The sequence below is a fragment of the Podarcis filfolensis genome, assembly GCF_964270895.1.
Source record: "Podarcis filfolensis genome assembly, chromosome: 3".
NCBI classification, from domain to species: domain Eukaryota; kingdom Metazoa; phylum Chordata; class Lepidosauria; order Squamata; family Lacertidae; genus Podarcis; species Podarcis filfolensis.
In genome coordinates, this window is record NC_139606.1 from 42,916,682 (window position 1) to 42,940,752 (window position 24,071).

General features: G+C 42.1%; 1 protein-coding gene across 1 annotated transcript; it reads left to right on the plus strand.

Annotated features, from left to right (window-relative positions):
- Positions 1-254: 254 nt before the first annotated feature.
- On the plus strand, positions 255-23,794 carry NT5E (5'-nucleotidase ecto). Its single transcript, XM_083608377.1, has 9 exons — positions 255-727; positions 6,446-6,668; positions 9,495-9,683; positions 14,566-14,763; positions 15,731-15,885; positions 18,634-18,742; positions 19,564-19,713; positions 21,678-21,878; positions 23,189-23,794. The coding sequence occupies exons 1-9, from the start codon at positions 362-364 to the stop codon at positions 23,347-23,349; spliced, it is 1,752 nt and encodes a 583-aa protein (XP_083464503.1). The 5' UTR covers positions 255-361; the 3' UTR covers positions 23,350-23,794.
- The last annotated feature ends 277 nt before the right edge of the window (positions 23,795-24,071 follow it).

Consider the following 24,071-nt stretch of genomic DNA (forward strand, 5'->3'; position numbering starts at 1 on the left):
GGTTTAAGGAGTGCTTGGTGCCCGGAGTTCACATACAGAAATGACAAGATGAGCAAGCCTCCCCAGATCTGCCCAGAAAAGTGCCCAAGGATGCCAAGACTCCTCTCGGGAAAAGTTGACTAAGCCGGGAAGGCGAAGGCGGGAAGGGAGTCTCCAGAGGAGCCAGGCAGGCAGCACCCGCGGAACTCGCGGCGGGGGGTTAGTCATGATTCGAGGGGGCGTCGGATGGCGGCGCGCGGGAGGCGGCCGTCCAGCTCCTCCCCGCCCCGCCGGGCTGCGCCTAAAGCGCCTCTGTCGGCAGCTGCGCTCCCCAGTGCCAGTCAGTGCGCCGAGGGGCGAGGAGCGCGCGCTGCCTTCCCTCATGGAGAGCCTCAGGCAGCGGCGGCGGCAGCGGCGCGCGGGGCAGAGTTGCGCGCGGAGCCTGGGCGCGCTGCTGCTGGGCGCGCTTTGCGCCTGCTCGGCCGGCGCCTTCGAGCTCACCATCCTGCACACCAACGACGTCCACGCCCGCGTGGAGCAGACGAGCCGCGACTCGGGCAAATGCGTCGGGCAGGACTGCTACGGAGGCGTCGCGCGACGCGCCACCGAGATCCGCCGGGTCCGCGCCGCGCAGCGCAACGTGCTGCTCCTCGACGCCGGCGACCAGTACCAGGGCACCGTGTGGTTCAGCTTCTTCAAAGGGCAGGAGGTGGTGCGCTTCATGAACCTCCTCGGCTATGACGCAATGGTAAGCGGGGGGGGGGGCGGCGAGAGAGGGGGGCAAACCCGTCAGGTGGGGCGCGAGGGTCTGGCACGCTCCCCCCCTCCAAAAAAAACTTTCTGTGGCGCCATTGGGTCCTCCCAACAGTACGGAGGGAGGCCATAAGAAAGATCTGAGCAGGCATGAGAAGACGCCGGTTTTCTTTCTTTCCCCTTCATAGCTGAAGGGTCTCAGGCTCCCCTCAGGTAGTTGATTGGCAGGCGACCGGTTCAGGGCTGAGGTAATGACGCTCTTCTGTTTAGGGTAGCAAAAAGCAAGAGTCTGAACCATTTTTTCAATGTTCCAGGGGTTGGATACTAACCAACAACAACAGTGATCTCCCTTCAGCTTTTCCACTTTCCGCCTTGATTCTATTTGGTCAGCTTTATTTTGAGGCAACTTTTCCAAACCCTGAGCGCTTCAGATCCTGTAAACACTACCTGCACCATGTAAATGATAATAAAATTAAGCTGTGGACCTTAAGAGATCAGCTGGCCATCTTGAATGGAGGAATCCTTTCTTCTTAAGTAGTGGAGAAGGCCAGCAGCCAACCACAACCAGAAGATGTGAAACTCAGCACTGAGAAGCTCCTCTAGAAGAGGTTGGGATTTTGGAGGAGATGCTCCAGAGAAGCAGAACCTGGTGCCTATTCTCTTACCTCCATGTAAGAAAAAAATGAAGCACTCCCATCATTTAGCTTACTCTCTGGGTGCAGAGGAGCTGCAGGCCTGCTGCTGGAAAGAAAGTGCTGGACTAGTTGCACCTTTGATCAGATCCAGCTATCGCCTAACTACTGCTGTCGGTTACATGGAACTGCCTCTGAAGACTTGGATGTGTTAATAACAAGCCCAGAATACATATGTGAAGCTGTTAATATGTATATCCAAAAATGAACCCATCTCGGCAGTACTTAGCAAACTCCACTGGCTTCCAGACTGCTGCTGAGTAGAAATAAAAGTGATAGTGCCATCAGATCAGGACTTTGGGGCAGACATCAAGGGTCCCCCACTCAGAAGAATGAGCAGGAGGGCTGCTCATTCAAATGCAGCAGGGCTGGCTTATCACACACTGAAGTAAGTTAAGTAATACACACTCCCATCTAAACAGCAGGAGCCCCTGAAATGCAGTTTTAGACTTTGGACATTAAGTTCAGAGTCTAAAATACTTAGCTGCACTGCTGATTCCAAGTGCTGCAGATTTTTAACCTTTAAAGCTGTAAGTCTGGAACCATGGCATTTGGAAGACCATCTACTATACTGCTATATGCCCTGCTCTAATATTAAAACCATTATTTGAGGCCTGACTTGTGAACTTAAGTTGGTAGCAGCCAGATACGGGATTATTTGATCATGGTGCTCCAGGAGTGAAGTGTCCTTTCTCTTTATGAATTCACCTGATTACAAATTTAATAACTTTTAGCCACAAAATTAAAATGCTTTTATATTTCCAGGGTTGTGTTGTTGTTTTTTTAAATGGTTTTTAGACTGCTGCTTAGTTGCCTTAGATTAGAAGATACCATTGTGATTTAGATATGCTGTTTTAATTCTTCGTTGAAGCAGCCTTGGTAATAATTTAATTTTATGTCGAAGTTCTCTTGATGATATTTTACTGAGAAGATATAAATACATTTTGATTGATTGATTAATTGTTATGGAGCCTGAAGGCAGTTAGAGGTAGAGTATTTGGAGGGATAGAATAACACATATTGGAAATTCCTTGGGGATACCTCAGGAATACGTCCGCCATTTTCCGTGGCAAATGTGCTTTATTCTATGCTGTACATACACACTAGGGATGTCCTGGCAAGAGCCCATCTTTAGCAGGCTAAAGGCCATCTGGCATCCTCTACTCACCAATTTACCTATGGGAAGCCTCTTAAGTAGGACCTGAGGGCAGCAGTTCTCTTCTCAGCAACTGGTATTCAGAGGCATACTGCCTCCAAATGTGGTTGTAGAACATAGCTATCATGGTTAGCAGCCACAGATAGCCTTGTCCTCCATGAATTTGTCTAATCCTCTTTCACAGCTATCCAAGCTGAAGGCCATCACTGCATCTCGTGAGAGTAAAATCTGATAGTCCCACAGAAGGCACTATGCATTGACAGAAGAAGAGCTTTGTTTTGACTGCCCTGATTCTTCCAGCAATTCAGTTTCAATTGATGGCTACAAGCTCTCGCAGTATAGGAGAGTGAGAGAGAGAGAGAGAGAGAGAGAGAGAGGAGAGAGAGAGAGAGAACACCCCTCTCCCAATTCACTTTTCCCATACCATGCATAATTTCAAATACCTCTGTCAAGGTATATAAGGTCTAGTTCCAGATCAGTTACCACCAGTTCAGGTCCCATGAGCATATATGTGAAATTAGAATTCTTTTGCCCCAGTGTGCATCACATTGAATTATTCCTAGCAGCGCCTATTAATAAGACAAAACAGCACAAGACCAAAGATGGACGTAGAAAACGTAATCCCACATGGGAAGACTGTTGGGATGATGAAGAAATAGTGAACCAACACCTAATATCCCAAAATCCGGTGCTGTTAACAATAACTGTACTGCCTGCTTCTTCCATAACCTGCAAGCTTTGTCCAGTGTAATTGTCATAGTATCCTATCTTAAAGTGATTATATTAAATTATTGTTGCCCCTTGTATCCTCGGGATATATACTTCCAGGAAACACTTCTGCCGGTTGCGCATAGGAAAAGCATTTGCCGTTATTCTGGCCTCTAGAAAAACACACACTCTTAAATGTGTCACTGAATCTAGAAAGGTGGCTACTTTGCTTTGTGACAACAGCCTGCTCACATCTGTTCCACTTATCAAACCTCTGCAGGCAGTGTGGCAACAAGGAGTTAAGCACTTGGCACTAAACTTAAGCGAATGGGAATATAAGATTACTTGAAAGAAAATGTGAGAGAGAAGGCTGGGATGGATATTGGACTCATCTCTTTTTCTCATTCTGTGGTGTGAATTGCAGAACATCCTTTCATTCCGATCAATATGAAAATCTCTAGGAAGAGAAGGTCTTTTAATCTGTTTTTGTGAGATGAGAGAGCAACAGGAGACGTAGATATATAACTTGCAGTGTCTGGGCAAGGGAACATCTTGTCCTCCTTTTATCCAAGCGTTGGCTGGCACAGCAGGGCCATCGGATTTGAGATTATTATGCCATACCTCGTTCCCTCTCCTAAGCAGCACAGGGTTAGGGTGGAGATTTTTGGGGCCAAGCTAAAGCCAGTCCCATCTTTGCTTGGTACTACTGTTTTTGGTTTCTGGATAAATTACAAAAAAAAACTATTGCATAAAGCTCCATGGGATGTGGTTTTGGATCCCCAAATTGCTTTTCTTTGGTGAAATCTGTTTAAGCATAGTGGGAACTATTTTGAAATAATCTGTAAAAAGAAATGAAATGTACAAGATTGAAAGAGTCCTGCTCTCAATTATATGTGCAAAGTAAAAGCAGATGTTTGTTTCAGTCTCAAAGTATACAGAAAATTCTGGAATGTGCACAAGCCAGATTCTAAATACTTCATTGCTGAAAATTTCACTATTTGCTTAGATGCTACTTTTATAATATACAGATTTTATCTGCTTTTATTGGGAACACATAACATGTGGGTGATCAGCTCTGGACAAATATGTCAAATCAGGCTTGTAATCAGTGCTGAGTTGTTTTGCTCAAGCTTTCATTCTATTTTAACCATGTGAAGTATCATATATTTTAAATCCATTCTAGGTCTTGTTCTTGGCATTTTACGTAGCTTCAAGTTGTTTGTTTCCACATCCAAATCACAGTGTGGGCAGCTCTGTTTGGTCTGCACTGCACTTGTTTTGGAGAAAAGACGGTAAACATGACTTCAGCACACTGCAACATAGTACAGTGCGTTATCTGGTGCCTTCCATGCAGACCACAATAGATGAATAGGTGCCTACTGTAAACAGACACAAACCTCTCTGAAAGTATTATTGAGCCATATTGCGGTTAGGTGTGTAAATATGTTTATCTGCCTACCATTTTCAGTCCAACTTAATAACACTACATGTAGAATACAGTATCATGTTTATAACATTGTATCCTGCCCTAAGCACACAAGGGACAGGGATGCAAGACCAGGCATTGCCTGAATGGCATGTTTCATATTTCAAGAATCCTTGTCATTGCCTAAAAGGGTGGAAATCGGATAAATGGTTTGCCCTGGAAAGTGTAGAAGGAAGCTGCTTGGAAATATTGGCTCTTCAGAGTAGCTTGTTACACTTACACCACAAAGCACTCATAACCCACCTACTTTCAGCAGCCAGAAACACCATAACCAGACACTGGAGAGACCTGTCAGGAGTAAGCATGGACCAATGGTACCAAATAGTATGGGAAACAGCCCTACTAGAAAAATTAACCAAGAAACTGAAACTGACATGGGGACAAACAGAAGAAGACGCCTTTATGGCTCCCCTTTATCACATACACAGCCCAACAAGACAATGACAATAATCCACCAACAGCATACAAATCAATATGGCTAACCTGATCCAAAACACCCACCCACCCCACTCACACACAAAAACAAAGATCACCACAGCCAATCACAAACGAACAACCACACCCTAGGCCAACCCCAACACATTACACATACTTCTGTAAAACAAGAAAATCTTTAATAATAATAAAAAAGAGAGTAGCTTGTTACATCATGGCTTAAAAAAGAGAACAATAAATTACAGGGATATATTTGCAGTGTAATACATACATTTCCAAATCTTTTCTGCTGAAGGCATGGTGAGTAAGCACATATTTTGTCATGCTGTGCAGTGTTGATTGGTCAGATTGATCTTTGGCTCAGGGGAAAAAAGGGTGCAAGATCATTCAGTTGCTTCTTACTGGTCTTCAAAATTAAACCAGGAAGAGGGTAGAAGGATAAAGACAGCAAGATAAAAGTCCTTTTCTTTTGCTTCAGTAAGTACTGTCATCTTGAAGTGCTTTTTACAGTTATACAGGGTGAGTCCTTTAAAAGAGGCCCCGTGGATACGGAGTACACATGTCCCACGGGGCATTTTTTAAAAGACTCAACCTATAGTTGAAACGGAAGTCAGGCAACTTCTACACCCAAATATGTTCCTTTGGTGAGCAGTCTGGTTAAAGGTGGTTATGGGAGAGCCTTGATTTGAACCTTGCAAAAAGATAAAGAAATTTAAGCATTTTAAAGAAATTATTGAGGGCCACTGAAATTCCAAATATTTTAAATTCTTAAATACAATTACTCATTGGCTTAAAATTCCAAATCTAGTCCATTGTGACAATTGGAGAGGATGCTGACACTGTTCTTGTTTGAAAATGGGGCTGAGGGACTTATTCACCTCCAGATATTGCTGGACTCCAACTTCCATCAGGCTTGACCATTGGTCACACCGGCCTGGGGGTTTTGGGAGTGGAAGTACAGCAATATTTAGAAGGCCACAGGTTTTTAAATCTTAGCGTTTCAGAGGCTGAAGAACTGTGTTGATGCACCTCCAAATATTAGTAGCTGAACTGAAATAGATGTAAGAGAGCTTGAAAAGATACTATTTGGATATAGCATACTGTTCATGTGTTAGAACTGGATGGATCACAGTGTAGATTTTAAAATATGTCCTTATGCTGTACTTTGCTTTTCATGATTGCGGGAACTTCTTGTCAATAGGAGATTCTATTTTTCTTTTCTTTTATGTTGTGCAGACAATTGGGAACCATGAATTTGACAATGGTGTGAATGGATTATTGGATCCACTGCTGAAAAATGTTAAGTTTCCTGTTGTAAGTGCAAACATTAAAGCAAACAAGAAACTAGCAAGCAACATCACAGGATATTTCCTTCCTTACAAAATTATGGAAGTTGGCTCGGAAAAAGTGGGAATTGTTGGCTATACCTCGAAGGAGACACCTGTCCTTTCAAATCCAGGTATTCTTTCTTTTAATGCTTATGTAAAAATTATGCAAATAAATATATTGCAATGTAAAAATTATGCGAATAAATATATTGCAATGTAAAAATTATGCAAATAAATATATTTTGGATCATGTGACTCCCACCCTATTTTATTTCTCCTTCCTGTAGCAATTATATTAAATGGTGCTCAAAGTAAGATAAAAAGTGAGCACCAGATATGTGTGACTATAATGGAATCAGATGATAGAACCTCCCCCCCCCATATATATACACACACACACGGTTTTCATCTGTTTAGATCTTTGTTTAATTATCAGCTTAATGTGTCATCCAGTCACAGGCATCTGGACAGGTCTCAAAGATTATGAGAGGAATTCAACATTGTACTAAGGCAGTCATCAAGACAAGTACCGTATGTTCCAGTGTACAAGACGACTTTTTATCCCTGGAAAATCACCCCAAAAGTCGGGGGTCATCTTATACGCCGGGTATACGCATTGGGAAGAAGGAGAGGGAGCCGGTGAGCAGAGGCGCCCCTTCTGCCATCGCTCCTCCTCTCTCCCCACAGGAGGGGACATGGAAAGTCCTTCCAAGCGCAGCGCTCGCCTGCCCGCCCTCCAAACGCCTCGCCCCAGGCTGCTGCTGCGACAGCAGAGGCAGTGGAGGGGATGCACGCTCTGCCCCTGGCAGTGCTCAAGCTCTGTAACTCTAAAACTCTAAAATTGAACAGCAAAAGTTGGGGGTTGTCTTATACGCCCAGTTGCCTAATACGCCGGAATCTACGGTATTTTGGCTTGCCAGATGTAAGCTGTTCCAGGGGTTCTCTTGACACACCCCAGCCAGTTATAGTGGGTGGCTGGGAGGAGAGGGGCGGGGAAGGAAGACCCATTGCAAAAGAGAACAGGACTCGTTATTTGAAACCCGCCCAATGGTTATTTAATGGTTAATTAGTTAGACCAAAATTTCTACCAGGAGTCATTAGCTCGGATTCATATCTTTAGGTTTCCTGTACTGTTCATGTGTATTTCAAAAAAACACATCTGTCCTCTGGTGAAAGATCTGGGGCTTTGTGTAACCTCTCCCTTTCCTCCTTGGGGAAGAATTGTGAAATCACCTTGTCCAAGCAACTTAAGACATTTGCATGAATTTCAAAAGGATATAGATATATAGGCTGTACAAATGCAAAATCATCAGGCCAAGAAAGCTGCATTTGCTCTGAGCTAAAAGGAAATGCCACTCCTTACTTCAGAGCCCAGAGCAAAAGGCTGTTGGCTTTACGAGCTACCAGATGGTGTTCCATGCAGCTCAGCCTTTTGCTTTTCTGGGAATACTTTCATGTATGATTTCCATTATTATTGTGAGAACATGGAACAAAGCCTAAGCTATTGCTCAGTGTCATACAAACCCGGGGCCAAAATGAGGGCAGCCATTTTTGTTTAGACACGTGTTCTTCATTCATGTCCAATAGCCGATATCCACTGCTATTTCATATCCAGGAGTAAGGAATTGCTGATTGACTGCATGTTAGCAAACTGCTACATAAATGCTTCAGTGAATGAATACGTTCTGTAGCTGTTCTAGTACTGACTAATAATGGGAACATAAAGAGCCTGCTAATAGTTCCAAAATTAATAATGGGAACATGGTTTCCTGATTCTACTCTGACGTTGGCACATTATTTACGGTCTTCTTGTTTCTGAAGGTGTCTGGAACACTGGAGGCTAGGGTAGATTGGATCTTCTTATTAGCATTATTTTTGTGGGGATAGCTTGCTGCATAATGTTTTAATTGATATTACCCCTACCCTCCAGAGCTGGTTTGGGGAGAGTGTACAGTGTGTGCTGGGGGCAAGGAGATGCCCCCCCCTTTTAAAAAGTTTTAAATTATAAGTTTCATTTATATATAACACAACAATTATCCAATCATAATTTTAACATTTTAAACTCTGGCTCCCTTCCCCCTCTTTCTGTGGTTCTTTACCTTTCTTTTCATCTTCCTGCATACTCCAAATTATTTCAACATATTCTTTTATTTATCTATTACCGTATATATCATTCATTCATATATATATATATATATATATATATATATATATATATATATAGAACAGGTATTTACAGTAATCCTCCCAATGTCTTGATCTGTTTACAGTTTGTTTGTAAATACTCAAAAAAAACCATTTCCATTCCTGTCTAAAAAGAATTGTTTCCTTGATTTCTTATTCTCCCGGTAAGTTTCGCCATTTCTGTGTAGTTCATTAACTTCTGTTTCCAATCTTCTCTTGTCAGGACCTTAGGGAGATGTCCCCTTGCACAAGTGGAAGTTGTTCTGCTTGCACAATGATTTTATTTGAATACCATCCCCTTTCTGCTAAAGCAACCAAATGATTTCCTGTCATATGAGGGGTCCACAGAAATACGGAGCTAGCAAATTAGCAATGTATCAGTGTAACTTCCATTACAGTGGTACCTCAGGTTAAGTACTTAATTCGTTCCGGAGGTCTATTCTTAACCTGAAGCACCACTTTAGCTAATGGGGCCTCCTGCTGCTGCCGCCCCACCGGAGCACAATTTCTGTTCTTATCCTGCAGCAAAGTTCTTAACCTGAAGCACTATTTCTGGGTTAGCGGAATGTGTAACCTGAAGCGTATGTAACCTGAAGCGTCTGTAACCTGAGGTACCACTGTACTTGAAAGGAACTTGTTAAACCAAGAGAGAATGTTATGTATAGTGTATACGTTATATATGTATAATATATTTGTTCATGTGCTTTGGCAAATCATTTTGTGAGAATAAAATAAAATACAAAACATTAATGCATTTTTTTCTGGATTTTTAGGGCCGGATTTAACATTTGAAGATGAAGTTACAGCATTACAGCCACAAGTGGACAAACTTATAACTTTAGGAGTCAACAAAATCATTGCACTCGGTCACTCTGGTTTTACTGTGGACAAAAACATTGCTCAGAAAGTGAGAGGTGTGGATGTTGTAGTTGGGGGACATACAAACACCTTTCTTTATACAGGTATGTCATTTCCTTGGCAAAAAGAGGGGATTCTGATTGGTTAGTACTTTAATTATTGTAGCTATGTCTCAGCAGTTATAACAGGGTGCTGAATATTTAACAAAAAAACAGGAAAAACAATACAATATTTAAAATGAAGAACAATTTTAATCAACATAAACTTATAAGTATTTCAGTGGGGGGGGATATGAGAGAGAGAGAGAGAGAGAGAGAGAGAGAGAGAGAGAGATATGGAGGGAGGAGAGTGACCAAATAAGAAGGAGGAAAGGAAAGAGGCGCAGCCCAGGCTCTGGGCAGAGGCAGTGGCAGCAGCATCAAGCTGCTCCTCCCTCAGTGCCCTCCAGCGAGAGACCCGGCGCCCCGGACCCATCTGCAGCGCTGGTGACGGCCGCTATGCCCGCATTTCCACAAGCCTTCCTTGGCGGCGGCTCCTCTGGGCTCCGTTCCAGGCCTGGCTGGTCCATGGGCCAATCCCTCCCCCTTCGGACCCGCTTCACCTGACAACCGAGGAGGAGGAGGAGGAGGTGCATGTGTGGAGAAGGAGAAGCCAGGTGGGGGGGGGGATTGCGGTCACTGCCACAAAGGCGCCACCGAACTGGTGGTCCTTTCTCAGCAGTCTCTCTCTCTCACGCACACACCACCTCCCTGGTGTGCCCATGCGCACGCACAGCTGGGATTGTGATGGGACTGATGGGCAGCTGAGTGGGCTGGGGCTGGAGAGAGTGGTCTGAGGAGAAGCCAGAAAGGATTGGACCCAGCTGCTTGCAGTAGTAGTGGTACAGAGGGAAGGAAGCTTGCGTTGGTTGTGGCCATCCGGGCAATGGGAAGGAGGAGTGCTGTGGGTTCTGCAATTGCCGGGCGGGCCGGGTTCAGGACCCTGGCTGGCCAGATCTGGCCTGCAGCCTGTAGTTTGAGGACCCCTGCTATAGGGATCTAACTCTCTGTAGCCTCAGTTAGCATGTCCAATGGCCATGAATGATGGAGCTTGTAGTCTATCAGCATCTAGAAGGCATCATGTACACAATGGGGGTAAGATGCCGAATGAACTGACTAGGTCTTCTAAGCAGACATGAATAGAATTGTGCTGTTATTTGAGAAGCATAAAAGATCAATGGAATATCAGCAACACTTCTTGTAAGTTCAGTGACACTTCTTGTTCAGTTTCTTTTTTTAACATCTTGAATTTACCTTGGTCATAGCTTTCAGTCTTTTATTCATTCATCAGAGTTTCATTTTCTCCTCAGGAAGTGGTTGGCTTTTGGTTTGCTACTAAACACTAAGGATGCTGGGCCTTTTTCCAGTGGCTTGCATAGCTGTACACAAATGAATCATGTCTCTGTCCTCTGCTGTTTCTGCTTGTGTCTATGTGTCTTTTCCTGCCCTTGGTCCAGAATAAATATGAACTTTGTCTCTCTCTCTCTCTCCCGTCTTACACCTTCCTCCAGGATTGTTCAGTGATTTCTCCAGCCTCCCTCATACTAGATCAGGGTAAACTTTCCTGTGTGTGAAATGTTCCTCTGAAACAGTGGTTTGTTTTTAAACCCTTTCAGAAATAGTGGTGGGATAACTCACCTCAGCAATATTCAAAACTGGCTCAGAAATTGGAAACTTTTCCAGGATGTGTTCAGAAAAAAACAACATTCCGTTTCCCACTATTCGCTCTATTCTAATTATAACATTGGTCATGTACAGATGGCACAAACACTTTGCTTTTTTCAGATATACCTGTAAAGCTTCTGGCTTTCAGAACCTGGTCTGCTGAATGCTTGCCAAGCGTTCACTGATTATTGTTGTATATCTGATTGGGAGTGAAACTTTTAACCTATAGTTTCCCCCACAATAGCCACGCTATGGAATTTATTCGCTAATGAGAGTCTTCAGCTTTTTATAATACTCCCCCCCCCCCTTGAACTTCCACAATTTTATAGGGAGGATTTGACTATAAAAGGCAAAGTTGATGGAGCTGAGTGACGCTTTGGGTTTTCTTTTGAACATAGTTTGCTCTGATTCCTATTTAGAATTTCTTCCCAATCTTTTGATTTATTTTTATTTTGCTGAAATGGGCAAGAATCTCATCCCAGTGGCTTCCCGTTTGCCTAAACGTGAGCATAGAAATCTATTTCCTTCCTTGGTCCTCTTTCTATCTCTAGCAGGGATAGACTTTGATTCCCTGGATGTTCTGTTTGCCTTTAGCTGGGCCAGATTGAAAACATTTTGATTTCCTAGTTGTCCTTAGCATGGGCAATGCTAATGCCTTTGTCCTGCTACTTTAATGTTTTAGTGTACATGTGTATTCAACAACTATGGGTACATACATTCCCACTCCTTTGCATTCTTCACTATATAAACTGGTGTGTGCAGAGCCCAACCTCAAAAACTAGTAAAACCGCATTTAGTGAAAACAGTTCAGAAAACAAAATAGCTTGCAGGTACAGTCTCTCTGTCTCTCTCGCCCCACCCCTGAACTGCAAGAGGTGTAGTTACAGAGATGGGTATTCTTAGTGCTAGGTTGGCAGTCTAGGAGTTCAGAGTGCTGAAGAGGAAGCAGTGAGGTCAGGCAGGGTGTTGTGATCAGATGAGTCATGCTGCTCCAGGTGGATCTAGATAGACTTTACACACATATATCTGGCACAAGTTACGTCTTTCACCCAGGATCTCATATACTTTTTCCCAGCTATGAGGGTTTCTCAGCTCTGTGTTCCTCAAGCCACTCTGTATCATACACTTTGTTACTCTGACCACAGACTGACATTAGTCTAGTAACACCAGTGCTGATTTGGGGGTCTTTTTCCGGGCAGAAGTCACACTTAGTTATACTTTAGTTATAATGGTGTAGCTGGGTGCTGTGCTGTTGTTTATCAATAGGAAATGAGATACCTCAAACTCTGAAGTGTGTCTTTTTTTAGTTTTACATACCAGACTTTCTGATAAAATTAACATTGCGTGTTGCCTCCTTCCTGGTCTGAGCACTCTTTACTAAGCTAAACATTCATTCTTACGCACACCATTTACAGATCGTTCATAATGCATTGTAGGGATTGAAAACTTCTGTGGAATTATAAAGGCACTTTATAAAGGAAAGGTAGAGAGTTGATTCTTAGAAGCTTGGGTAGAAGCATTGAAGCCTTTTTTTAAAGGAAGAAGATGAGTTTACCAATACATTACTTGACATAGAAAGAACATACATGAGTAGACACATCCAAAAAGCATACCTAACATTTTGATAAGTGCACCAAGCCTAGCCTTCATATTAATTTCCCAGTTTGGAACATGCAGCATTGTGCTTGTGACTGATACTGTTATATTTTGCTGACAAACCTCTGAATATTAGAATCATAGAGTTGGAAGGGACCACAAGGGTCATCTAGTCCAACCCCTTGCAATGCAGGAATCTTTAGCCCAATGTGGGGCTCGAACCCACATCCCTGACTGAACCCACAGCTCTGCTGACTGAGCTATCCCTCAGGATATATACTCTGAATATTGAACAGCATATGAATACCTGAGATAAAAGGAAGCCTGAACATTATTAAGTTTTATCTCTTGTCACAACTGGTGCTTGGCTAAGACCATATGCAGGTGAAGCTATTTAGACTCTACAGGCTCTTTAGCCTATTGAAATGTTCCAAATTGTGTTGTTGCTGTTGAAATGGATTTTGTTGTTGCTGCTGAAAGTTGAGAAACCAGCAGCAGCTACATGTTGCATTTTCTGGCACTATTAATGAGTGAATTTGGGAGCTGTCCAGGAGTCTAGTTCTGAGACAAGTAGAGAGATCAGTGCCTGCATTCAGAAAGAATCATTCATGGCAACGAGATGCTGGGTGCAGAATATAAAATCTAGTGGCAGTGTTTTCAGTGCACCCATCAATATCCTAGTAACACTTTCAATCAGAAATATATTTATTGCCTTAATCACTGATAATGTTCTGCAGTGAAACATACTGCCTTTAGCAAAAGGAATATGGGAGCAAAATAAAATGAAACGTTTTTTTTTTGGACCCGCTTCTGCTGAAGTGTGTGTTTAGTGACATAGCATCTCAGTCAAACAGTGCACATGAGGTAACTGAAAATAAAAAAGCTCAGCTTCCCATTTGGGGACTTACATCTCACCATTTATTATTTTTCTGTTAGGAAAGAATAACATGTTTTTCTCCGATCTCTCATATTCCAAAGCCAAGAGTCAAAGGGAAGAATCATGTGGATGTCCACTGCATGTGTGCATCAAGGCTTTTCCTGACCCTCATTTCTCTTTGCCCCTGAAGATGTGAAGTGTGACATGGTGCAGGAAGATTTATGTATTCCCTTCCCTACCTTTTCAGGGTGACTAACATTAGATAAGAATAAAACAACTGCAAAACAGCTAAAGCTACATTTCTGAAAATGCACAACCTGATTGCTAATTGTTTTATTAAGGTTAGGTGTATTTCCTAAATCACTAATGCTGGGAATTACACCCAAATAGAAGTGTTATTGTATATAGAAGTGATATATATATATAATTCTCAAAACACCATTAGTGCTGGAGAACAGAGTGGAAGCCTCTGATTCCCCGATCAGCTGCTGAATTGAGTAGGAGCTGAGGAAAGGGGAACTGCCTGATGACCCACTCTTGTCCTTCCCAGGAGGAGGCAGACATTGTTGAATGTCTCAGAGTGAAGCTCCAAATGAACTGTTGACATGGGAAAGAAGGGAGAAGGGAATGATCTGACAACCTGCCTAGATGCTGTATACATGTTATGTTTCTTGCTTTCACACACAAGCAGTTTCTTTCTGCACCCTAAATATCACTATCAGTTGATGTGCTTGCCTCATCAGTATTCAGGACTTCCTTTGAAAGCTAGGAAGGGAGAAAAGGTCATTCATTCTCTGGCCACTTTTACAGGCACCCCACCTTCAAATGATATACCAGCTGGTAAATATCCATTTATGGTGAAGTCAGATGATGGGCGTGACGTTCCTGTTGTTCAAGCTTATGCTTTTGGAAAATACCTTGGCTATTTGAACATTGTGTTTGACGACAAAGGAAATGTAATTAAAGCGTCTGGAAACCCTATCTTACTAAACAGCAGTATTCCTGAAGGTATGTATGGGGAGGAGAATTTTATTTCCTGTAGGTCGCCTATTTATAACATTGATGATTACCTAATTTAAGTACTAGATAAATGCATGATGTCATGTGTCGTGTTATTGCTCCTCCTCCTTTTACTCTGGGTTGGATCCAGAGTTGTCTTTCCGCAAACGGAACAGCTCTCTCCCTTTTGTAGAAAGGGCTGAAATATGGCGGAGTCTCCTGTTGTAGGAGGAATGATTTTTGCAGATTCTCCCTTCCTCCTGTATTCCCCACCCCTGGTGCCAAGTTGAATACTGTTCCAGAGGGTCTCTCGACACTCCAGAGCAGCTTTTTCAGGGCATGCGGGCAAAATGAGTGAAAAATCATCTCCCTCCTGCAGGGAGTATGTGGTGACCGTTGCTCCATTTATGAGAACTCAGGATCTAGCCTTCTTTCCTTTTCTAAAATAAATTATGCGGGATGGCTATGAACTCACATTATGCCCACTATAAATTAAATATATATTTATATATATATAAAGTATCTTGTTTTAAAGTATATAATTTCACACACTTTTTTTAAAAAAAAACACAAAAAACCAGAAGCATATTCCCCCAAACTTAAGACTGGTTCTAAAGAGTTACTCTAGGCACATCCAAAGGTTTGGACACAACTAGTGGGAATTTGACTTTTGACTTTTTTTTTACCTGGTTCTGATATATCATATCTGCTTCTGAAAGTCCGCTTGGTTCTAAAAGAAGTTAGCCATACCGTATGACACAGAATAGGGGAGGGCTGCTTTTAAGAAACCCAAGTTAATGGCTGTGTGACTCCTTTGGATCCAAACTATTGCAAGCTGGAACTTTGTTGGGAGTATTCTGGAGTGCAAGTCTGAAAAAAACCCTGAACTAATGTTGTGCTGTAGATAAACAAATATGCCATCCTCATCAGTTGCCTGGCCAGTAATAACCTTCAACATGCCCTACTTCTTTTTCAGCTGAGGATGTGAAAGCAGAAGTTGACAAGATGCATCTTCAACTACAAAATTATTCTTCCCGGGAAATAGGAAAAACGATTGTTTATTTAAACGGTACAAGTCAAGCATGCCGCTTTCAAGAGTGCAACATGGGGAATTTAATTTGCGATGCTGTGGTAAGATAATAATCCAGGTTACTTTAAGTGGTTCATTATTTGATATTTAAAGTCTCAAGTGTTTCATATAAAGTCTGAGCCTCTTGGGCTTGTTGATCCCCACAACGGTTCGAATCCCCGCAACGGGGTGAGCTCCCATTGCTCTGTCCCAGCTCCTGCCAACCTAGCAGTTCAACCTACCAGTGCAAGAAGATAAATAGGTACTGCTGCGGCAGGAAGGTAAATGGCGTTTCCATGCACTTTGGTTTCCATCACGGTGTTCCGTTGCACCAGAAGTGGTTTAGTTATGCTGGCCACATGACCCAGAAAGCTGTCTGTGGACAAACACTGGCTCCCTCAGCCTGAAGTGAGATGAGCACTACAACCCCATAGTCACCTTTGACTGGACTTAACCATCCAGGGCCTTTATCTTTTATATGAAAGATATGGTTTTGTGGCTAGGGTTGCTTATCTTCACTTGGGGTTCAGCTGGCTATGAAATTGTTATGCAAGGTCTTGTTAGTCCTTCCTGTGGACATTGAAACTATCGAACAGAAACTGCTGATGGCACAACTGTAGAATTAGCTAATTGTTCACTAGTGACAAAAGCCTGAAACAGCTTGAAAGCTGTAAGTCCCAAGCTTTTAAAGTAGGTGTCGGACTTTCACTTCTGCATGTCTTTCTTTTTGCTTCGAGACTTGCCTCTGGGAAATTTTTCTTAGGATCTATACAGGTCTTTTTGGGTGACATTGCTCACCATTATAAAGTACTGGCAGTTCCTTTTGCTGCCTAGGGCTGACACCCATGGCACATTCATCAATATGTGAGTACTGGCATCACATCACATTTTTTTATAGCTTTAAATTACAGCAGATGGAGACTGTCACCATGTAAAGAGGTATTTGTGTGCAGCAGCTCTTGAATATACGAAATTACAAAGAATGAGAGAGATTGTGGTGGCAAGGGACTGGGAGAACTGTCAGTTGTGAGTCACTCACATATGAACAGCTAAATCTTGGAGTAGTAGGTGCACTGGCCTTCAGAATATCCTTTTAAGTGTGCAAACTTCCTTACTGTATTAGTTGAGTAACCTCTAAAGCAGCCAGGGAAAGGGGGATTCATTCTGGGCTTCCATAGTTGCCTTGTAAAAATCTGAATATAAGGTTTGCACAATTAATTAGGTTGACCAGGCATTACCGTCCTGTCACGGAAGTGTCTAAAGGGCTCTCCATAGAAAACTACTTGACTTGTTTATACAGGCTACTTTGCTTAGATTCATGAACAATCATTGACTAGGAGAGGTGTCATATTTAATTGATTGCACTAATTTGTTTGGATGAGAATGATATCCCTTCTACAGCTAATTATTAGTAGACTTAGTTAAACATTGACCACAGATTAGTTTAGGGCATCTTTCAGTTGATATGCAGTGCATTAATGACTTAATGTTCCTGTGTCAGATTGCAATTTAATTTCTGCCAATGCTGTTCTTGGAAAAAAGATACCCAGTTGTATTCTTACACAGGCTAGTTGGAAACTAAAAGTGACTCTGTGAGGTTTACAGAGTGATCCTTAGAAGTAAATCCCATTTTCTTTAATGCTGTACGTAAGTTATGTTTAGGACTTCAGCCTCAGAATTATTATTATTTTTAAAACCACCACTCTTGATTTATTTAAAACCCTTATATACTGCTTTGTATTGAAGAAATATCCAAAAAGGTATACAAAATCAGTAAACTGTAAAAACACATCATAAAAAATTAAGTACTATATAAAACTGAAGTGTAAAAAGTCAATACAATAAACTATGGACAGCCAGGAATAAGAAACCTGCAGTCTCCATATGCCATTGGACTACAGTTCCCATCATCCCTGAACACTGGTCATGCTCAAATGTGAGTTTGTTATGATTTAGTTATTAAACTTCTGCCTTTCCTCCAAGGAGCTCAAGACAGTATATGTGGCCTTTCCCCACAACATACTTCATCCTGGAACCCCCTTGACATCTCACACTTCTGTGGAGATTGGCGGTGGTGTGTAACAATACATTTGCCTGTGTGCACCTTATAAGAACTACCACATCAGGTTTAGTATTCAGTTTGTAAGCAGGCAGAAATCCCCAAAGATTACTTGCTGTTATAGACGCACATGCCCACCAAATTATCCCCAATTGTGAAGCAGAAATACAGCAGCAGAAAAAGGGAGTTGTAGACTTTTCAACAGGAAAAGAAATGCTGTGCTTGCATTTCAAAGGATAACAGTGCATGTAAAAAAAAACCTGAAATTTTTCGTATTAGATCTCCACAAGCCTGTTGGGCTGGGACCTGGAAGCTCCAGGTTCAGATCCCCACTCATAATGAAGTTCACTAGGTGTTTTGCGCTAGCTACTATCTCTCAGCCTTGCCTACTTTACAGGGTTGTTGGGCAGGTAAAAGAGGGAGAGGGAAGAACCTGTACATTGCCTGAATTCCTTAGATAAAGAGTAAGGGATGGGTGGAAATAAATAATGGATTGTATCCTATATTGATTCCATACCAAGTCCACTGATATAAATGAATTTTAGTATACTACTATGAATGTTCTTTAGTCTTTAATTGCAGTTGTTTTATTTGTGTAAGTAAATGATTTGTTGCTAGATAATATCCCAGTTTCCCCCTTCCCCTATCACTTTATAAGATGTTTTCCTTTGCTGGCTTCCTGAAGTTCCTGAAGCTGAGACAAAGTGCAGACTGAAACTGATAGAATTTTTTTTGTGTGTAAATGTTTTAGGTTTACAATAACCTGAGACATCCAGATGATAAGCAATGGAATCATGTTTCGATGTGCATCATAAATGGTGGTGGAATACGGGGACCCATTGATGAACAAAGCAAGAATGGTATATCTAGCTTTAGGGCTTTTTCTTCCCCAAGGGAACGCTGCTAAAATTTCCTCTTCGTACCCCACATTTCTCTCAATAAGATAATTAGTTTTAGGGATTCTTATTTTAGAGCTTATCTGCTATATTTCACAATGTTTTTCTTGGACAAAGATTTGACTTTCTCCTCCCCTTTGAACATACATACATACCTTTCTAGCGTATGCTTTTAAAACCAATCTTACACCTATTCAGATATATAATATACATTTCTGGATGCTGAAATGCTGGGGACCAATTTAATGATTATTGTTTTCATACGAAGGCTTGTGAAACACTTGGCAGTGTCTCCATGTGAGAATACTATGACCCGTACCAAATGGGGCCTTCCCACTTGGAAAATCCCCGTGCCACAAGCTTGTGCATGGTAGCCCTGCCCTGGGGACTCTCCACATGTTACAAGGGATTCTGCTGCTTTTATGGTTTGATTGTTCCTATTGCTTTAAATTTTATACTATAAGCTGCCTGGAGACTCTGATAAATGTGGGGGTAGAACTATCAGAAACGTATTTATTTATTATAATATTCTTAGTCTTTATCCTGTGAATTTAGGGTGGCATAAGCAAGGTTCTCATGTTACAATCCCTACAACAAGCTTGCACCTTAAAGTAGACTGCAAGATTGTGACTTGTTGGAAGGCAGTCAGTGAGCTCCACTGCTGATCAGGGGTTTGAACTCAGCCCTTCTCTTGTCTACCGCTTATATCTACAATATCATAGTCTCCTAAAGTGAGAAATAGAACACAAAACCGATTGTTTTATGAAACGTCCTGTCCCATTCAGGAACTATTACTTTGGAAGAGTTGCTGTCCGTATTGCCTTTTGGAGGAACGTTCGATTTGCTGCAGATCAAAGGCTCTACTCTGAAGGAAGCATTTGAACACAGCGTTTACAGACATGGGGAAGGGACAGGGGAACTCCTGCAGGTCTCAGGTAAGTTACTTTGCCAGCATTGCCTGTTCAAGGTCCTAAACCCACACATACTCACAAAGGAGTATTGTAAGAGGATTACCTGCTTTTAAAACAATGAAGTATCTGGAACGTTGCCCCATTCTCAAGGTTAGGTGTGGTGGAACCAGGCAGGAGATCATCCCAGGGTTAGGTTTATCTTACAAGGGTGGTGCAATTCATCAAGCAAGCAGTACACAAATGTTTCTAGCATGGATGCCCTCTCACCAACAGCAAAAACAAGCACGAGCCACAATTACTATACTGCTCATATTAAGACAAGAAGAAAACCCCATTGTACTTATGACACTATTCAAATAAACTAAGCAGGACTTCTTGCCTCGATAATGGACTGGATGAGAGCCAATAAGATGAAGCTCAATCCAGCCTGGGGCACTGTTAGTGGGCGGTCCCCTAGACCAGATGGATGGGAGGTGGCTTCCTCTTGGTAGGGTTACACTCCCTCTGAAGGAGCAGGTATGTAGCTTGGCAGTAGTTATGGATCCATTGCTCTTGCTTGAGACTCAGGTGTGCTCGGTGGCACAGAGTGCCTTCCATCGCCTTTGGCTGGTGGCCCAGTTGTGTCCCTATCAGGACAGGGATAGCCTATGCTCTGGTAACCTCAAGGTTAGATTATTGCAACCCGTTATACACGTGGCTGCCTCTTAAGATGGTTTTGAAACTTCAGCAGGTGCAGAATTCAGAGGCCAGGTTGCTCACCAGGGCAAGACAAGTTGAGCACATAAGGATAATTCTGTCCCGACTGCACTGGCTGCCAATTAGTTTCTGCCCCCGTGGTTTTTTTTCTGGGAAAAAAGGTGGGAGAACTCACCACAAAGGCCCACAATAAAGAAATATAAATATTAATACTGGCTAATTAAATTACCTGTGGCATTTTAAACTGTTTGTGGGGTATTTTTTTCATTTGTTATTATGCTATATATTTTTGTGTTTTTAGATGGTAAACTGTCCTGCAATCTTTGGATGAAGGGCAATGAAGAAATTTAATAAATGAAATAAATGAAAATAAAATTCTTATAACTAAAACTACTTCGTGTGTAGGGATTTTAGGTCACAGACCACATCAACAAATTCACTGGAATTACTGTGACTTTATGGATTGTATCCAATGTTAGTCGTACTTGAAGGAGATGCATTGAAACGAATATGACTAACATAAGTCTATTAATTGTAATGGGCCTACTCTGAGTATGACTAACATTGGACACAACCCTACACACACACACACACACACACACACACACCATTTAGGACAAGAATATTTTTATACGCCTTTGTGTGAGCCACCAGCTGTTACTTTATGAGACTTTGAAAAAACCTATATAGAAGAATAAAGTCCATTGGACGTGAACAAAAAATGATGCCTTGTGGTTATGTATGTCAATGCCATTTTCTGGATCTGTTGATTAGTTTTCAATTTTATACACCATAGACACTCATTTGTGGAGAAACTAAATGCATTTAAAGCAAAATATCCTCCGGTACTACTTTGCTATAGAGTGTGCTTGATATGGGATCACTGGAGGAATTGTTGGAGGAAAGACAGCCACCTAACTCATTCAGCTTTGGAATCCAGTGTGTCATGGGAAGCAGAGTAACACCCAGAAAGACCATTGCTTCACCCAACACAGTATTATCTGCACTGAGTAATTGCCAATGGCTCCCAAGGTTTTAGATTAAGGAATAGCTGAAGGTTTCACAATGGCTGAACCCAGGACCTTTTGCATGCAGTGCATGTGCTCTACCCTTGCTCTGCCACTGCAGTGTGGTCCTGTCCTGTGGTTAAATGTTGTGCTCACATCAGTTTATTCTGGTTCTGAACTTCCAAGGAGCCAGCGTCATTATTTTTTCAAGCAAGTTTTTATAGACCCAAAGAATGCAAGAGCTGATGTCTAAAAATGCTGTTCAAACTTGTGCTTCATTGATAGGTATACAGGTGGTGTATGATCTTTCTGAAAGTCCGGGAAGCAGAGTGGTCAGCTTAAAGGTTCTTTGCACAGAGTGTAGAGTACCGGTCTATGAACCACTGCAGCTGGAAAAAACATACAAAGTGCTGCTACCTTCTTTCCTTGCTGGAGGAGGAGACGGGTACCACATGCTAAAGGGAAGCTCAAATAACCACAGTAGCGGTATGTATAAATTATTCCTGGCGATCTCTAATATGGAACATAGAATGTATATTGGAATTAATGTCCCTGTAGGAGACCACTCTCCCATGAGTGTGGAAAATGCTGCTATTAGGCAAACCTTTATTTATTCTAGCTGCAACAGGAAATATTTAACTCAGGTTGGTTTTGGAGTTCATCCAAAAGTAGAGAATGGGAAAAGCAAGAGAATACGTTTGAAACAAAAATGAGGAAATTTTCACAGGTGTAATAGTACAATCACAATCACTTCCAAAACAAGTGCACCTAATAATTAAAAGCAAAAGTTCAGTGTGTTACTGCTTGCCTTCAAGCTGATCTTGAATTTATGTGTTGGACATACAAAAGAATTTTCTAAAGTCAGATCAGTTTTACGCAGGCTTTTCCTAGCATGGTTACTGCTGTCACCACAGTTGCTCCTGTGCCAGTCTTTTTACATGCCAATCACACATGCAGACCTCCCTAGAGTTCTAGTGTTGCTTGTGTGGTTTGTTTAAGTCAGCAGGGAGAAGGAAGACAATAGAAAGAAGCCTTCACACGTCATCTGGCCTGGTGTAGGAGCAACTGCGTGGACACTGGTGACAATGCAAGGAAAAGCATTTAAAGAGGGTAGGGCCTTCCAGATCGAGCCTTTAAAACAGAATACAGTGGTGCCTCGCAAGACGAAATTAATTCGTTCCGCGAGTTTTTTCGTCTTGCGCGGTTTTTCGTCTTGCGAAGCACGGTCAGTCGCAACTGCACCTCTTCAAGCGGTTTTAAGAAAAAAGGAAACAAACTCGCAAGACGTTTTCGTCTTGCGAAGCAAGCCCATAGGGAAAATCGTCTTGCGAAGCAACTCAAAAAACGAAAAACCCTTTCGTCTTGCGCGTTTTTCGTCTTGCGAGGCATTCATCCTGCGAGGTACCACTGTACCAAAGCTGAAGAGTTTCTTTCAAAAGAGCAGCCAATTAATATCCTGTGCAGAAACCCTAAGCATGTTACAATTTGGATTTGGGCATCTACTGTAGCATGTCACTGCTTTAATCGTATATAGAGAGCACTGCATATTTAACAACAGGGAATGCATACTAGGGAACAAGAGGCTGTGAGGACTCTTCCAAGAGGAGGTCATCATAGGAGGTGGCAAAAAGATGCAAAATCTCTTTTCTGGTACAGTGGCTTTGCCTAGAAAACACAGCTCCGCAAACTATTTACTCACCGTAGTTACAGAATGTTGACCAACTGGGTGTGATTAAGATGCTACAATGATTTGACTGACATGAACTTTGGTGTTTCTTTTTCCTTTTCTTAAATAGGTGATCTTGATGTCGCTGTTGTTTCCAACTACATAACTAGAATGGGAAGGGTATTTCCAGCGCTTGAAGGTCGCGTGAGGTTTTCTGCTGGAATTGTTTTCCAAGGACATCTTTCTTTGATTTCCGGATTATTTGTTTTACTTCTGTGCTTCGTTTTTTAGTTTTTCACTTGCTGCAGGGGAACTTGACTTTTTCTGCATTCTATAAATTTCTTAATACTTAAAAGACAATCTCAGCTGCTTCCACTCTTCCCAGAGGGCAGAATGTAAATTATTACGGGCATGGCCATTAAAGGACATAAAATTCAACAATAAGGTTTAATGTATTTTGTATGTATACTGCGTTTGAACTGAGTTATGTATATAACTGATATGTATATTTGTTCTTCATACCGTCACTTTTTAGAAAATTAAAAACAAAAAGAAGCAAGTTGTTTTTCTTTACCCTGAGTGCTGGGCATATTGCAAAATGTTACCCAAACCAAAGAGCTCACAAGAGTCTTTGTACAATGCTGCTGTAACTTCTAGCTATGTTGTCATGGTTGGCATAAATGTAGATCTGGCCTATTGAGTGTAAAGCTGTTTCCACCCAGGGTGGTTTTGTTTTGTTTTGTTTTGTTTTTTTAAGATTTCTGTGTAAGTCAGTGTGAACCTTCTCTCAGTTTGGTCCTTCATAGGATCTTCAATAAATGGCAAACGCTAGTATCCTCATACAGGCGACTCCCCATTCACACGAGTCCAATAGGTGCGCAACCGCACATATGCACATTGTGCCAAACCCAGAAGTGACCTGAAAACGTCACAAAAATGGGTGGGGTGGAAGTGGGTGTTTTCAGTTACCTGTGCAGTGCCTCGGAACATTTACCATGCATAAAAAAATATTT